This window comes from Ovis aries, chromosome 9 (genome assembly GCF_016772045.2).
Source record: "Ovis aries strain OAR_USU_Benz2616 breed Rambouillet chromosome 9, ARS-UI_Ramb_v3.0, whole genome shotgun sequence".
In the NCBI taxonomy this organism is placed as follows: domain Eukaryota; kingdom Metazoa; phylum Chordata; class Mammalia; order Artiodactyla; family Bovidae; genus Ovis; species Ovis aries.
In genome coordinates this window covers 43,428,203-43,445,276 of record NC_056062.1, presented here as the reverse complement: position 1 = coordinate 43,445,276, position 17,074 = coordinate 43,428,203, and the positions used below count along the sequence as shown (strand labels likewise).

The 17,074-nt window shown below is 41.5% G+C and overlaps 1 protein-coding gene and 3 non-coding genes across 4 annotated transcripts in view; all 4 read right to left on the bottom strand.

Annotated features, from left to right (window-relative positions):
- Positions 1-1,742: 1,742 nt before the first annotated feature.
- DNAJC5B (DnaJ heat shock protein family (Hsp40) member C5 beta) overlaps positions 1,743-17,074 on the bottom strand; it is an 80,708-nt gene continuing 65,376 nt past the window's right edge. The window contains exon 5 of the mRNA XM_027972999.3: positions 1,743-16,662. Within this exon, the coding sequence (XP_027828800.1) occupies positions 16,568-16,662 (95 nt within the window). The 3' untranslated portion in view covers positions 1,743-16,567. The remainder of the gene's footprint in view (positions 16,663-17,074) is intronic.
- TRNAA-AGC (transfer RNA alanine (anticodon AGC)) lies at positions 7,668-7,740 on the bottom strand. The gene has a single exon. It is a non-coding gene; the product is annotated as a tRNA-Ala (tRNA).
- TRNAY-GUA (transfer RNA tyrosine (anticodon GUA)) lies at positions 7,874-7,962 on the bottom strand. The gene is given in 2 exon segments: positions 7,874-7,909; positions 7,926-7,962. It is a non-coding gene; the product is annotated as a tRNA-Tyr (tRNA).
- Positions 8,446-8,539, bottom strand: TRNAY-GUA (transfer RNA tyrosine (anticodon GUA)). The gene is made up of 2 exons: positions 8,503-8,539; positions 8,446-8,481 (listed from the first exon to the last, which is right to left on the bottom strand). It is a non-coding gene; the product is annotated as a tRNA-Tyr (tRNA).

Below are 17,074 nucleotides of genomic sequence, written 5' to 3'. Positions count from 1 at the left end.
CTGGCCTGGTGATCCTGGGAAAGTGATCTCACCCTGGTTGGATTTCAGTTCTCTTATCTTTTTCATAACCTAACTTAGCACTGTGTGTAGGAAACAACACTCTGAAACTGCATGGACTTTGAGAATCCCCAGTTGCATTCTCTGATGGAGAGTTGAGCTCCACTCTCTGCTTTCACTCTCTACCTTCTTGCTGTCTGCCTTTCGTCTTAGAACGGCCCCTGGAAGCTACAGAGGAAAAACTAGCAAGAGGCCTGCAGGAAGAAGAGCTAAGTTGATGGATAAGAACTACATTCTCCTCCTCATCGTCTTTTCTCCATGCGTGGTTCCTCCCTGCTTAGAGACCAGCCATGCATGGTGTGGGCATGTAAGCAGCAGGTGGGACACTCTGCTCTAGGGAGGAGCCAGAAGGTTTCAGTATCCTCCCATATCATTCAGAGTCTGAGAGATGGGGAAAATTCTGGAACTGAATCAGAATTGAAGTCAGCTTTAGGACTCTGGGATTTAGAGTGGGCCTGGGCCTCCACAGAGAAGTGAGAACCAGTTAGTCTCCTGATGGTATCCTGGACTGTAGAGAGGTGGTGCATGGCTTCCTCCGCCTCTCCTACCCCTACCCCATTCCACCACCCCCCTACAGACACTAGCATAGGGGGTTCAAACCAGTCAGGCGTAATGACACAGGAAGTTGCCATAGTTTGATGCACCAACATACCCCGATTCTTGAGTCCTGCCACACTGCGGCAAGGGTTAGACACATTGAGAAGCTGAAGCAGAACCACTATGGGCTCTCAGCTCCTCCAGAAATTTCCGAATCCCCCAAATAAATCAAAGGAAGCAACATGAGTCCCTAAAAACGTGAGTTTACACCCAGCAGTGGACTTGGCACTGAGGGGTGATGACTGAAAGGGAAGACTCTTGACTGCTAGCTACCAGGCCAGATGAACTCAGACTTCAGAATCCAGTCAAATGCAGATCTCAGTGTTCTTCATCTTAGGAAGGGAGAACATAAGGTTCAAAAATCTCTTAGTGCTACACCATCCCAACAAATAAAGTATTTGCAGGATACCAATTTCTCCAAAACTTTGGCCACCTGATGCAAAGAGCTGACTCATTGGAAAAGACTCTGATGCTGGTGAAGACTGAAGGCAGGAGGAAAAGGGGACGACGGAGGATGAGATGGTTGGATGGTATCACTGACTCAATGGACATGAGTTTGAGCAAACTCTGGGAAATGGTGAAGGACAGGGAAACCTGGTGCTCCGCAGTCCATGGGGTCGCAGAGAATTTTTAATCTTTTTGTAAAATGTATGTATTTTTGACTGCAGTGGGTCTTTGTGGCGCACAGGCTCTGCATGTGGGCATTCTCTAGTTGCAGAGGCTACCCTCTAGTTGTAGCGCATGGGCTTCTCTTGTTGGAGAGCATGAGCGCTAGGGCATGGGCTTCAGTAGTTGTGGCTCATGGGCTTAGCGGCCCCAGGGCATGTGGCATCTTAGTTCCCAAACCAGGGATCAAACCCATGTCCAACTAACCCATGTTAGTTTAAACTTATGTTTAAATAACCACATGGGGCTGGACACCAGCCCTAGAACATGAGATGCTAAAATCTCTGGGGAAAATTGAAACGTATATGAAGACTTCTCTGGCAGGAACCGAGTCTCCCTCTTTTGGTGGATTTTGTACTTTCTGGTTAGGGTGATATGAAATTCCTCTAACTCAAGAATAGTTAGAAAAACAACATCAACTCTTTTTGTTTTTGCATTTTTTTTATTGGGATATAATAGCTTTACAATGTTGTATTACTTTCTGCTATACAACGAAGTGAGTCAGCTCTGTGTATACATATATCCCCTCCCTCCTGGGACTCCTTCCCACTGCCTACCTCTGTAGGTCATCACAGCACTGAGCTGAGCTCCCTGTGCTCTGTAACAGGTTCTCTCTAGCTATCTGTTTTACACTGGTAGTGTATATATGTCAGTCTTAATCTCCCAATTTGTTCCACCCTCCCCTTCTGCATCAGTGTCCACATGTCCTTGGTGGGAATGTTAGTTGATACAGCCTCTATGAAAAACAGCATGGAGGTTCCTTAAAAAACTAAAAATAGAACTACCATATGACCCAGCAATCCCACTACTGGGCATATACCCTGAGGAAATCATAATGCAAAAAGACACATGTACCCCACTCTTCACTGCAACATCAGCTCTTGATTCCAACTTGCAAAATAAGACAGAGCACTCTGGGAATAGGAGGTGTTAGTTACCACAGATTCAGTATCAGGAATGGTACCCTTCCCGAGGATTCCAGAATGCCTTCAGCATTTTATTTACCCTTTCATGTGTTCTTTCATTTCATTCATTCATGAAATGAATTCAGTTCATTCATTTCATGTGTTCTTTTTGTCTCTTTAACATAGATGATTGCAAGTTCAGGTACTTGAAAATGATCTAGGCTTAGCTCAAGGAACTAGTCATTCATCAAACAAAACAGATGGAAGGTGGAGCTACAGGGAAGTAAAAAAACAGATGTAGTTGGAAGCAAAGCAGCCTTGGTGGAAAAGAAAACAAGAGCAACTAAATGGCTGATCTTGTTCCCAGCTCCTCCTCTAAGGTAAAGGAAGAATTTTTCCTTCTTTTACTCACTGGAAATGAGAAAACTGGTGGCTGACTAAATCATTAAAATGGGGAGAGAAACACCAAACAGGGTAGATATGGAGGCAGAGAGTAGGGGATTGCTAAAGAAAAGTTTCATTAGATTGGAACACTAGGTCATGAGTGGACTGAGACTTTCAGGTCCAAGTACAGCACCAGCTAAGTCTCCTGAAAATCACTTTAATCCCATGCCAGAACAAAGGCCAATGCTTAATATTTTGCAAACCATAAAAACTAAGATTGTTAATTCTTCCCTGCAGTATTGATCCATCCATTCATCCATCTATCCCTCTCTCTCTCTCTTCTTACACTAAGGACTCAACTCATGACATCTAAAAAATACTTAACATTTTCCTTCTGTCTATATTGTCAACCTTTTCAATTTAGCTGTTTTTCTGGCAATAGGCAGCTTGGATATGTCATTTTAAATTTTTTAATGCAAAGAAATATTTTATAAAATCTAAAATTAAAAAAAATTAACTCACTTGAAAAGTACTTAACAGAAGTTAACACTATGGCATTTCTTTCATTGACAGTTTGCAAACTTTTGGCTGAAAGCTTTTTTTTCTTCTTGATAATTACTCCTTTTCCAAATCTGTTGTTTATGATTTTACTTCATCATAAATATCTCTGAGGAGATGTTAGAAAACTAACATATTGTACTTTCCTCTGAACATTTCTTGGCATACTTCACCTCCCAGAAATAAATAGTGACAGTCCCAACAAGTAACAAATACTTTAGCCTAAGGCCTTCCCAGTGGCCATGTCTGAAAACCTTACCTTGGCTCCAAGATCAAGATCAGCTGGCTCCGCTCTCAGTGTGCACAGCCTAGTCTTACCTCCCCTGTACCCTAGCCTGCCAGCTGATTTCTCTGAATTCACTCTTGCCTTCTGCAGTTTGTTTCTCATGTGTCATTCTCTATTTAAATCCCATTATGGTCATATTACCTCTAGGATAAAGACATTAATCCTCACTGTGATCCCTAAGGCCTGATATGATTTGGCCCCTAACTACATTTCTGACCTAACTGTCCAGTAGAAATAAGATTTAAATGGCACTTCACTGGTGGTCCAGTGGTTAAGACTCCAAGACTTTCACAGCGGATATGGGTTCAATCCCTGATTGGGTAACCAAGATCCCACATGCCGTGTGGCCGAAGAAGATAAAAAGAAAGATTTGAGTGATAAATATGAACCATTTATATGATTTTAAATTTTAGTAGCCATATTAAAAAACACAAACCAATGAAATTAATTTTATTAATATATTTTATTTAACCCCAAACCATATAAACTATTATCATTTCTACTTATAATCAGTATTTTAAATAATTATCTGTGAATAGATATAGTTTTACTTCTTCCTTTCCAATCTGGAGGGTTTTATTTCATTTTTCTTGCTATATTGCACTGGCTAGATACCTCAGAGAATGGCACCCCACTCCAGTACTCTTGCCTGGAAAATCCCATGGACAGAGGAGCCTGGTAGGCTGCAGTCCATGGGGTCCCTAAGGGTCGGACACGACTGAGTGATTTCACTTTCACTTTTCACTTTCACGCACTGGAGAAGGAAATGGCAACCCACTCCAGTGTTCTTGCCTGGAGAATCCCAGGGACGGCGGAGCCTGGTGGGCTGCCATCTTTGGGGTCGCACAGAGTCGGACACAACTAAAGCGACTTAACAGCAGCAGCAGATACCTCAGAATAGACTTTCTTGTTTTTTCTCCTGATCTTAAGAGGAAAGCATTCATATTACTAAGTGTTATTTTAAATGTGTCTTTTACTGATGCCCTTTACCAGGTTGGAGAAGTTCCCTTCTCCCTCCCTTCCAAGTTTGCTGATAGTCTGAAAAATCAGGACTGGATGTTGAATTTTGTCAAATGTTTTTTCTACATCTACTGAAATGACCATGTAGTTTTCTTCTTTAGTATTACGATGAGCTACACTGAATTTTGAATGTTGAACTAGTCTTGTATTCTTGGAAAAAACCCACTTGGTTATGATGTATTTTCCCTTTTATATATTGTTGGATTTAATTGGCTAAAATGTTGAAAAAATCTGCATCTATATTCATGTAGGATATTGGTCTGTAGTTTTCTTGTAATATCTTTGCCTGGTTTTGGGATAGATAATGCTGGCTTCATAGAATAAGTTAGACAAACACTCCATCTTCTTCAGTTTTCTGGAAGTCTGTGTATAATTAGTATTTCTTCCTTAAATGCTTAGTAGAATCACTGCTAAAGGCATCTGGGCCTGTTGTTTTCTTTATGAGAGAAGTAAATGAGTTGACACATGTGAAGTAATTAGAACTGTGCTTGGCTTGTAGGAAGTGCTCAATAAATGCTAGCTGTTATTTTTTTTTAATTCATCATATTTTCAATTAAAATAATGAATATTTAGTATAGAACTTAGAAAATATTTTTAAATTTTAGGGAAGAAAAAGTCATAGTAATCCTACTAGTCAAAGATCACTAATATTAACATTCTAGTGCATTTTTCAGTGCTCTCTGCAGATAATTTATGTTTGTTTATATTGCTCAGTACATTCTTTATTCACTTAACATTCAATTATTAACATTTCCTAAGTCAGTTCCTAAGCCATAAAATTAAAAGATGCTTGCTCCTTGGAAGAAAAGCTATGACAAACCTAGACAGCATATTAAAAAGCAAAGACATTACTTTGCCAACAAAGGTTCATCTAGTCAAAGCTATGGTTTTTCCAGTAGTCATGTATGGATGTGACAGTTGGACTGTAAAGAAAGCTGAGTGCCGAAGAACTGATGCTTTTGAACTGTGGTGTTGGAGAAGACTCTTGAGAGTCCCTTGGCCTACAAGGAGATCAAGCTGTCAGTCCTAAGGAAAATCAGTCCTGAATATTCATTGGAAGAACTGATGGTGGAGCTAAAGCTCCAATACTTTGGCCTCCTGATGTGAAGAACTGACTCACTGGAAAAGATCCTGATGCTGGGAAAGATTGAAGGCAGGAGGAGAAGGGGACAACAGAGGATGAGATGGTTAGATGGCATCACTGACTCAATGGACATGAGTTTGAGTAAGCTCCAGGAGTTGGTGATGGACAGGGAAGCCTGGCATGCTGCAGTCCATGGGGTCACAAAGAGTCGGACATGACTGAGCAACTAAACTGAAAGTCAATAGATGTTCTTAATAAATATAATTTCAAAGGCTATACTATTACATGGTCATAACTCATTTAGCCATAATATTGTATTTTTAGAGTTGTTTTACTTTTCCTGCACCAGAGATCAAGCATTTCTTTCCTTCAGTTCCATATATATTTATATAAACACACATAGAAACCTTTAGAATATCCCCTCCAGTCCTTCCCTCTATGGTGTGCAGATAGCATACACTGATAACAGTGCATGTTCATTGTGTGATTACTATGTGCCAGGCACTGCAGTAAGGACTTTATATGTTATATCTTAATTAAGAGTAGGTTCCATTATTATTATCCCTGTTTTACCAATGAGGAAATGAAAGCACCAGGATGTCTGTCTAGCAACTTGCCCAAGGTCACCCAGCGAGGGACTGACAAAGACAAGAAAGTCTGTCAGGTTTCACAGCCCACGTGATTGACCACTCAGCAGTAGTGCCTCTCAGCTTACACTTTCAGACTTTTTATATGAATTACATCCTACAGCTGATTTGCTGATCCTAAGACTGAGTTCTCACCCAGCTCACTTGCCCCAAATGTGTGTTCTCCACCTGGCTTTGGGGTGCTTTCCTTCCTATTCCTTTACTTATTACCCATTTCTTGGTCTTGTAGTTTTTTAGTTTCACTGCCAGCTCCTCTAGTCAGCCAGCTAGAACCCCTATAATCCCAACCAGAAATTGGGACATATTATCTGATAAAAGGATTCTCTTTCCTACTTTGTAAATTTGTTTCCACAAAAATAATGATAGAGTTTAAGTAAATCATTATATATCCAACTAAGAGACTTTATTGAAAATAATTAAAAATGGAGGCTGCCCTAGAAAATGAAAGCTATGCCAATAAAAAATGGCAGGTTGTAATCATTGATAACAAAAAATATACAGGTTGGCTAGAATCCTAAAATGGACATAAATAAAAGTATTTTCATTTCTTAATTGTTAACCCTCACAAAAGGTATTTCTGCCTTTGTCTAGAAGGTTTATATTTTGTGTTGACAACCAGCAGTATGGTTTGTGCAACTTTTTCATGGCTATCGTATAGGAATTATGATGAAAAGATTTTATTACCAGGAAAGGCTTTGTGTGTGTTCTGCTAAATTTCTGGATCTTTCAGTGACTGTGTATATCTGTGTTTGTTTTTGTCACCTCTTTGTTTAACCAAACAGGCTACACTCTAGGGCAGCCCAATTGAGTCCTTCCTGGTGGTGGTCTCTAGTTAATTCTCCGAACTTACTTACCAGGTCGGAAATGACGTTAGAATCCTCAAACAAGAAGCCTCTGGGTCCAGGGACTTTCCCACTTCCTTATCTGTCCTCAGGTACCCCTTGCTTATCTTATCCGTCTTGGATCTGCTGAGAGCCAGGCATCCCACTATATGCAGTTGAGATGGACAAGAACAGTCCTCGCCTCCCAGGCTCAACATAAGTTTAAAGTAGCCAGCGTCCTTTTCCAAGTTCTGGGTTTTGTTTGTTGTTGTTGTTGTTTTGTTTTGTTTGTTTGTTTCTCTGTCGGTTCCCCCTAACGATTAGGCTCATATGGGTCCCTTTAAGAGCAGCCATCAATCACAAAAGACAGTGAGTGCCGGCAGACGTGACTGCAGTCTATCGCCAATTTTGGAAAGAAAACGAACCTATTTCGTGAACTACACAAAGTAAATGGGTCTAAAACTTCTAAAATTTTAAATTTACCCCTGCAAGCACCCGTTAGCCCTCGCCTGGGATGTTTTAGTAGCGGTAGACTCAAGAGCTCGCCTAACTTCTCACTTGCCCTACGGCTAACTTTCAGCTCTACGTAGGCTCGAATGAGAATCTAAAGAAAAACTACCACCGGGAGACCAAGAGAAAAACTGGAGGATGCGGGCATCGATCCCGCTACCTCTCGCATGCTAAGCGAGCGCTCTACCATTTGAGCTAATCCCCCACCGCTGGCCACGGCTGGTTATCTCTTCCTCTAGAGAGAGATCAGAGCTTTTACAAGAGAAGATAAATATTCTTGACCACATTCTTGACCTTTCTTCATAGTTTAAGGCCAAAGCAACAAAATTAAGACCCTCTCCTTCGAGCCGGAATCGAACCAGCGACCTAAGGATGGCTGGCGACATTCGTCTACAGTCCTCCGCTCTACCAGCTGAGCTATCGAAGGGAGCGGAAGAACGCTCTCTCAACTTATCCTGGTAACTTTGACTCGGGTTTCTACGCTTCGTGTACTTTAGTTTCCTGGGCACAGGATCCCCCTTGCCGCTCTCCCACCTCCTCACGGCCGCCGCCACGAGCACTCGTATCGCCGACCTCGCCGGAGCTCTGAAGACAAGGTTGGGGGGCTGGCCCCGGGGACGCGGCGTGGCTGTTTTGTGACTCAGGGGTTCGGAAACGCCACAGACGCTTTAGAAACGAGCAGAAAACCTTGACCCGGCAGCCGCCCCGCGAAGACTTGACTCTGCCCCTCTGGGAACTTGGACTTCATGTCCCCGATTCCGGGATTCGCAAAAGATTTCACACCCAGGAAGCTGCCACAGACCAAAGCTGCCACGAAAGAGCTCTCACCTGTTTTCTGGAACGTAATGGATTATCAGGGAAATCCTTGCGTGGAAAGGATGATAGGAGGCTCGACAAAAATACATTTGTCTCCTTCGAGCCGGAGTCGAACCAGCGACCTAAGGATGTCTCTCAGTTAATACATCAACTACAGTCCTCCGCTCTACCAACTGAGCTATCGAAGGGACAGACGAGCTGTGGGCCCCGCCCGCTGAGATTCAATACAGAAAAACCAGAGCGCGTTTGACTAAGAGATCACACTGAGCATGCGCAATGGAGGGAGCCGGACTAGAAGGCGGTCGTTGGCGGAGGTTTGTTTTACGCATGCGCACAAAGACCAGCCCGGCCGGGTGTGCCTCGCTGGACGCCGTGTAACTCCTAACTTGGGGAGAAACTCCCAACTCGTGTGTTAGAACTGAGATACCCCTTCCTCTTCACCACCCGCGTGCCTGCTGCCCTTTTTCTTTACTCCCTTTTCTTAGGGTAGTTACTGTCGGGTGTGGCTTCACTATTATGTAATGTTCATGTTCCCTGAGCCCCTCCCCATGTGAGGGGCAGTGGTGCAGGGTGGCCCCAGATTCCTATGCTGAAAACCTAATGCCCAGTTGATGGTATTAGGAGGTGGAGCTTATGGGAGGTGATTAAGTCGTGAGGGCTGAGCCCTTATGAATAGAATTAATGTCCTTATAAAAGAGGCCACAGAGACGTGCCTCTCTTCCAGTCATGTGAGGATACAATGAGAAAGGTTGGTCCCTCCTTCGATTATGTCCCTCCTTCGTAGGGTCCCAGTGAAAGATAATAAAGATATGCAAGAAGAAAAAGTCACACATGGCAAACAAAGCAGGTGTAATGAGCAAACCTCAGGTTTTAAATAATTTCTGGGATTGTGGAAAGCAAATGAGTCTGAATGGATGCATGTCCCAAGATGGAGAAACATCACAGCTCAGAATATACACAATCTAGAAGCTTGCAGAAACAGAACCATTCTCCCCATGGGTCTCCCCAAGAGGTTTCAGGCACAGAGGCAGCTGCTCAAAGATCAGAGGCCCACAAATCCCAGGTTGACAGTGATGCAGCAAGTCAATAAAGCAATCAGGCAAATTAGGAAAAAGGAAAGAGGTCAGGGGGGTTCTAGGAAGATGATCTTTGATGAAGGAATGGATTATTTTACAGTAAGAACTTGGAGATACGATAAAGGCATGCCACTTTAAGAAAACCAAAGCTAATTAGGAATTTCTAAAAAGCAAAGCAAGTACATAGAGCTTTATAAAGAACTCACCATCTAAATATAAGGGAAACTGAAATCTGGGATGATTTTGAGAAACTAATGACCTGTGTTGTGGGCTAACTTGTGTCTCCCCTTCTTATATTGAACCTCTGGCTTTCAAAATGTGGCTTTATTTGAAGATAGGCCCTTTAAAAAGAGAATTAAAATGGTGGTGTTAGGGTGGGCCCTTATCGAATATGACGAATGTCCTTATAAGGATTTAGGAAGAGAAAGAAACACCAGACACACAGACAATCATGTGAACACGTGGCAAGAAGCAAGCATGTGCAAGCCCAAGAGAGGCCTCTGAAGAGATCAGACCTGCTGACTTCTTGATTTTGATCTTCAAGCCACCACAACTCTGAGAGAATAAACTGTTGTTTAAGCCAGCCAGCCTGTGATATTTTGTTATGGTAGCCCCAGCAAACTGATACAGAGATAGTGAGGAAAGAGAAACATGCTTTCTTTCCTGTACCAAATACGTGTGGGGCAGCCAGTCCCATGAACTCAGTTCAGTCCCTAAGTCATATCTGACTCTGTATCCTCCAGGGACTGCAGCACCCCAGGCTTCCCTGTCCTTCACCATCTTCCGGAGTTTGCTCAAACTCATGTCCATTGAGTCGGTGATGCCATTCAACCATCTCATCCTCTATCAGCCCCTCCCCATAGTTGTCATCTAGGACAGCGTTTAATGAAAATTACTTTTAAATAAAGGAACTGGTGCCCAAAGCTGTGAAATAATTTACCTTCAGTAACAAAGTTGAACAATGGCAGATAAGATCTCAGCTGTCCTGAGTCACCAGCCAGGACTCCTTCCTTGGCACTACTTGTCACCAGTTGGACACTTGAGTTAGAGTGACTGGATGCTGGACTGCTCCCTGGGAGGAAGGAGGTTGAAAGGCAGTTTCTGACATCAGGCAAGAACAAATGATGACCAGGACATTCTGGGAGTAACAAAGTGTTCCATTTACTAAAGAGAATGCTCTTCTTATCTCTCAGACACAATGATCAAGTTTCTAAAATTTGTTAACAGTGGTGCTCCATGAAAATCATGCCAAGGTATCCTGAGATCTGAAAAGCCCTTGTTCAACTTGGAAAAATACCTTACACATATCTGCTTGAAAGTACTTTCACATTCTTCCTTTTTAATTAAGGAAACCATTCTACGGATCACAAGGCCCTACAAAGAAAGGTTAAATAATTTCCTCAGGATGACCCTCCAGACTTGGGGAGCAGAGTTGAATTCGGGTTTACTGAGTCCTCATCCATGGCTTCCTGTAAATATTTACTGTCTCCAAGAAGGTTGTTTGTGAGAAACCACAGAGGTGCTATTTCCAAGGTCAGAAAGGCAACTGTTCTGGACAAGTCCAGGGGAGCTACAGTTGATTCTTATTATTCATGGTAGTTAGGGTCTATGAAGACACCACAAACACTGATTTAGTAAATACTGAACCATTGCTCCTGGGGAAATACAGGGCTAAGTTCCTGTGAGCCTCTGTTCACAACATTTTCATCATTCAGTGATCGATACAGAACATTGTTTTATTCATGCTTTTGATAAGACACCTTATTTAATATACAACCTTGTTTTATTTATGCTTCTGTTAAGATACCTGAATATTTTTGATGCAGTAACATTGAACTCATGCCCAATAGCACTATTACTCATACCTGGAAGAAGCTTATCTAACATACACATTTTCTTTATAAGGCACACTATAACCTCTTGTGCTTAGAAACAGTAGACAGCTCTGTGCTTTTAAGAATTTTAAACAATGAAATTCAAACAGAAAGCACACAACAAAAAAAGTGATACTTGTTTACAGTAAGAGGGCTGAAACAAAAAGAATGTTATCTTGTCACTCTCTGCTGGGAACATGTACCCTGGGCAGCTGGGATTTTTTGCTGTTCTGTGTGTCTCTGCAAGTGACCACGAAAACACTGTGAGTACTGATTTGGGGGGTTATAAATGAATAATAGGGAAAGCCATGTCTCCTGCATCAGCAGGCAGGTTCTTTACCACTGAGCCACCAGGGAGCACAATGACTACTGGTTATTATTGTTAATTTATAATTTTAGTTTATGAAAGAATGAACCATCTTTCTTCAAACACACCTGTGGTCCTAAAAGCCAACACAGTCCACCTCCTTTCAAATCATTTAGTTTGGGGGATGGGATGGGTTAAGAAGAAGTAAGTGATGAAACTAAGAAAAGCAGGAGATAAGCAGGGAAGTGAATCATTTTTATTTTCTATTAAGACATATAATGTGTACCTTTCAGATTTTGGTAACTAAAGATTAAATTTCCTAGTTTGCTGTGTATCGAGTTAGAAAATAAATTCCTTGCTAACTACATTAAAGATACTTTGAAGGCATTTTATAGAAAATTATTAGCCATTAATACTAAGTTAATCAATATATGGGCTTCCCTGATGGCTCAGATGGTAAAGAATCTGCCTGCAATGCAGGAGACCCAGGTTTGATCCCTGGGTTGGGAAGATCCCCTGGAGAAGGGAATGGCAACCCACTCCAGTATTCTTGCCTGGAGATCTCCAAGGACAGAGGAGCCTGGTGGGCCACAATCCATGAGGTTGCAAAGAGTTGGAAAGGACTGGTAACTAGCACTTAATACACAGGCAGTAATTTTCATTGCTTAATGGCTTTCATTTGTTGCTTTTATAAAGCTACCTGGGTTAGCTTTAAAATATTGTGTTTTTTGTTATTATAATTCTGAAAATATCAGTTTCAGTTCAGTTCAGTTCAGTTCAGTTGCTCAGTCGTGTCCGACTCTTTGCGACCCCATGAATTGCAGCACTCCAGGCCTCCCTGTCCATCACCATCTCCCGGAGTTCACTCAGACTCACGTCCATCGAGTCCATGATGCCATCCAGCCATCCCATCCTCAGTTGTCCCCTTCTCCTCCTGCCCCCAATCCCTCCCAGCATCAGAGTCTTTTCCAGTGAGTCAACTCTTCGTATGAGGTGGCCAAAGTACTGGAGTTTCAGCTTTAGCATCAGTCCTTCCAGGGCTGATCTCCTTCAGAATGGACTGGTTGGATCTTCTTGCAGTCCAAGGGACTCTCAAGAGTCTTCTCCAACACCACAGTTCAAAAGCATCAATTCTTCGGCATTCAGCCTTCTTCACAGTCCAACTCTCACATCCATACATGACCACAGGAAAAACCATAGCCTTGACTAGACGGATCTTAGTCGGCAAAGTAATGTCCCTGCTTTTGAATATGCTATCTAGGTTGGTCATAACTTTTCTTCCAAGGAGTAAGCATTTTTAAATTTCATGGCTGCAGTCACCATCTGCGGTGATTTTAAAGCCCCCCAAAATAAAGTCTGACACTGTTTCCACTGTTTCCCCATCTACTTAATGTGTATACATGCCCAAATAGATCATTCTAAAGATAATTAAGAAAATATTGAAGTCTCATTCCCAGAGTGAATATTGGTACTAAAAATTTCCCCCAAAATTCTTCACCAGAAAAGAAAGTATATTGTAGATGAAACCTTGAGATTCATCAATCTGGACAGCGTCTCAGGAATGAAGAAATTTGAGTACCAGAGCAGATAACTCAGAAGTAAGAAGAAAAACCCTCGTAGGTAAGATTCATCTTCCTGGACCTGGGAATAAGGATGTGCCTGGGGGCTTTCAGGCATGGGAAAAATTGATAGATTTTTCAGCTGTTAGAAAGTTCAGTTGGCAGCCTAGAAATGAGCAGAATGTGTTAACAACTGTCTGGCAACTTCTTATTTGATTCTAGGAATTCAGTTTTGCTTGAGGACAGCCCTGGAATAGCATGAAAATTCCAAAGTTGTACCACGCTTACCCCTTCATCTGGCACTGAGCATGTTTAGGTCTCCTTTTGGAGAAAGGCTTTTCTCAGAAATGATCTATGTTATGAGAATTGATCAGTTAGTCAACAAGTATTTAATAGTCTCTTCGTATTTTAGCACGGTGCAGAATACAGATGTAAACGCTGACCCTAAGATGTAGTTCTGAAATCACTGCTAATATGAACCACCTACAATTTGGAAATAACTTTGTTTTACAGAAGCTGGTTTTTCATGACTTAATCTAAATTTCTGGCCCTTTGTGGTCTCGAACTACTCAGGAATAATATGAAGATGACTATTACTTAGGTTCTCAGGAGGGCTTCAGACCAGAAGAAGAGGAGTTTTGGAGAGGAGGACTCGTGATTGTCAAATAAAGGTCTTTCTTTGCTTTGAGGACTGTTGCCCTGGAAGTGGACATTTGCCTTCTCACTCATGAGAAGTAAGGGGTGGCAGGCTGCTGAAATTAAAAAATAATAATAATAAATTCTAAAATTGGATCAAAGGTTTGAGTGTCAAACAGAGAAATCTCATGGACAGAGGGGCTTCCTTTGTGGTTCATCTGGTAAAGAATCTGCCGGCAATGCAATCCCTGGGTTGGGAAGATCCCCTGGAGAAGGGAAAGGCTACCTCCTCCAGTATTCTGACCTGGAGAATTCCATGGACTGTATGACATCCATGGGGTCACAAAGACTCAGACATGACTGAGCGACTTTCACTTCACTTCTCTTCATGGACAGAGAAGCCTGGCAGGCTATAGTCCATGGGGGTCACAAGAGTCAGACACGACTCTGCAACTGAACAACAACAAATGTAAGACAGCAAAAAAGTAAATGGTTCATGAAACCCCCTAATCTTATAGCCTGGAGGCCAGGATTAGGTAGTGAGCACTGAAGTGGGCAGTTCATTTAACCCTTCATGAACTGGGATCATTGTTGAGGATCATAGTCAGCATGTCCCTTCTTTCCTTGATGCTTCTCTGCTAAGATGCTTGTGGATTCATAATAAGAGCAGGAGATTCCAGATGGCAACTCTACAAGACACTTATGTGGCCCCTCCTCAGATGGAGAGTTGGTCCTTGTGCCTGTGTAGCTAAGGGGCATTCTGTAGAACTCATTCCCTCACTCACAGATGTCCATGTGCTTACATTTGCCATGCAGCACTGTAACTAAAACTAGCCCTATGTAGGAAACCTTGGCCGGAACACCTCCAGGAATCTAATTCCATATCTGATTGGGATTCTAATTCATGACCTATTTCATCAAAACCACTCTTGTACTGGCTCTGTGGGAAAGCTGGGGGTGGAAGTAGAAAGTTTTCTGTGAGAAAGAAAAGTGAGGTCTAGGGGAGAAAGAGAAGGTGAATTTTGTGACTTGTAGGTTACTATTCAACAGCAGGACTGCTGTTTTGCTTAGAGACCTCAGGAAGGAAAAGTAGTGGCTCCAAGTACTTAGAAGTGGGGCTGTTCATCTCATTGTTCCCTTCAAATGGAAAGTTACTCATGTGTTGAGGATAGTTCTGAGCACCTGCTGGTCACTGGGCTATTAGTATTGGGTATTTTCATGGGTCTTCTTGGGTGAGAGTTTATATACAGAAGTCTCATCACATTTGTCTCTGTGTATCAACATATACAAACTCATATAAAACCATCTTAAACTTGTTAAATACTTGACTCTTTGGACTTCTTTCAACTATTTTACTTGGTCTTGCAACAATTTGGAAGGTAAACAGAGAAGATAAGAAAACAGAGTCATAGAGAGATTAGCCATCTCATTCTTATCTCACTTGGTCACAGGGCTTGTTTGTGAGTGCTTAGTTAGAACCAGGTTCTTAAATTTCAAACCGGGGCCCTTTGTACTTAATTATGCTGATTAAGAAAAAAATTCCAGTAATACACGACTTAGAGTTTTAATTATGTCAGAACTGTCAGAGCTATAACACTAATTCTCACTTACAATGTATATTTAACTTTAATTAACTGTAATTTGGGGTGGGGGTAGAATAATAAACAAAGAAAAAAGGAAATGGCATTTCATGCAGTATTATGTAAAAACATAAGATCTTGAAAAATCCAACCTTACATTAAGAGCTAGGGAAGATCTGGAAAAAATACACACTTGCTGCTCACTGTTATAGAAAGAGCATATGGCTTCTACCACCTGATGAATGTAAGAATCAAGTAAATGCAGAGATGACCTCTGAGCATAGATGCTCAACATGGGCGGTATTTCTGATCACTGTCGCGGCTGAAAATAGGATAAGTGATATGCCTTTAAATTTAAATTACAGAATTTAGAGTTCTGTCCTTTACCCATGTGTTTCTTTTTCTTAGTGTGGCTAATCTAAGCCTGTTGGACAAAAAATATTTTAACTTAAATTTGTCAGACACATTGTTTGGGGCTGTTTTGTGCCCGGAATGATTTTTTGGGGATCATTTACAACATTTCACAGGGCTGAAGTTCTGTTTTTGTTTTTATGCCCATCTAAAAGTACACAGAAAACTTCTTTCTTCCTGGTTTGTTCGTTTTCAGTAAGTGATAATTTGTAATCTTTCAAAACTATACTTTAATATGATTTGTCTTTACCTAATAATTTCTTCCTGCCTCTTGAAATATTTCTGTGGCCATATTGTATATGACAGGAAAAATCTCTACATACACACAAGAAATTCCTCCTAAATTCTCATGTATGTTTTGCTGATGACATTTAAAGGCAGATGTTAATACTGCATTTAGTTAAATAGATGAAAAGTGGCTTTGGTTTCAGAATACAACTTTAGTCTATGAGAACTGAGGTCTGGCTCATATAAAGGGAAAGCTCAAAAAGTCTGTCCAATGCCACTGTCTTACCTCAGGCAAGGAGCATAAAACAACTCTTCAGGCCTTTATTCGTCAAAATGGAATGTGTGTTTCCATTAGGAATTCTACTCAAAGAGTGACTCTGCATACTGAGAAAATTATGTAGCAGTCATCTTTCCTTAACCTAAAGATAAAATACAAATGTGGAAAAGTTCACAGCATTTCATGTCCCCTCTCCTCCCCCAGCAAGAACACTTGGAGACATGGCTGAACCAAGAGGAGGTACTGTGGACTCTCAATGGGCTCAATATTAAGAGTCTGTACAATAACTTCGAGGTTCTTCTCTGATTAGCTGTGTTTTCTCATTTGCATTTGTGGGCTGGAGAACAACTGGAAAGTCCGTATCTGAAAATAAACAAAGAAAACCAATAAGCACCCTCTTAGCATGTTATGTTTCCTTTAACGGGGGCAAGTGGTAGATATATTTGTTGAAGTGATGATTGGCAAGCCAATTCAATTGCTAAAATATTGAGGATCCTACCTTTTAAAGGCCTTCAAAAGGGAGGATTTATAGTCTTTATTCTTCATTTAAGTTCTTTCAGTTATAACATTTTAAAACCAAAGCACTAAATGCAACTTTCACCTCAAGGCAATTTTCTAAAACCAATAAACTTAAGCTTTAGTTGCCATTTTGTGAGTATGAGGACAGGGCCACCACCCGTGTCATATAGACTACGTGTTAGGTCTGCATGAAAAGTACCTCCTAGAGTTGTGCAGTGGATAATTGCAAATATGGCCCTGGTTGGGAGAGAGGTCA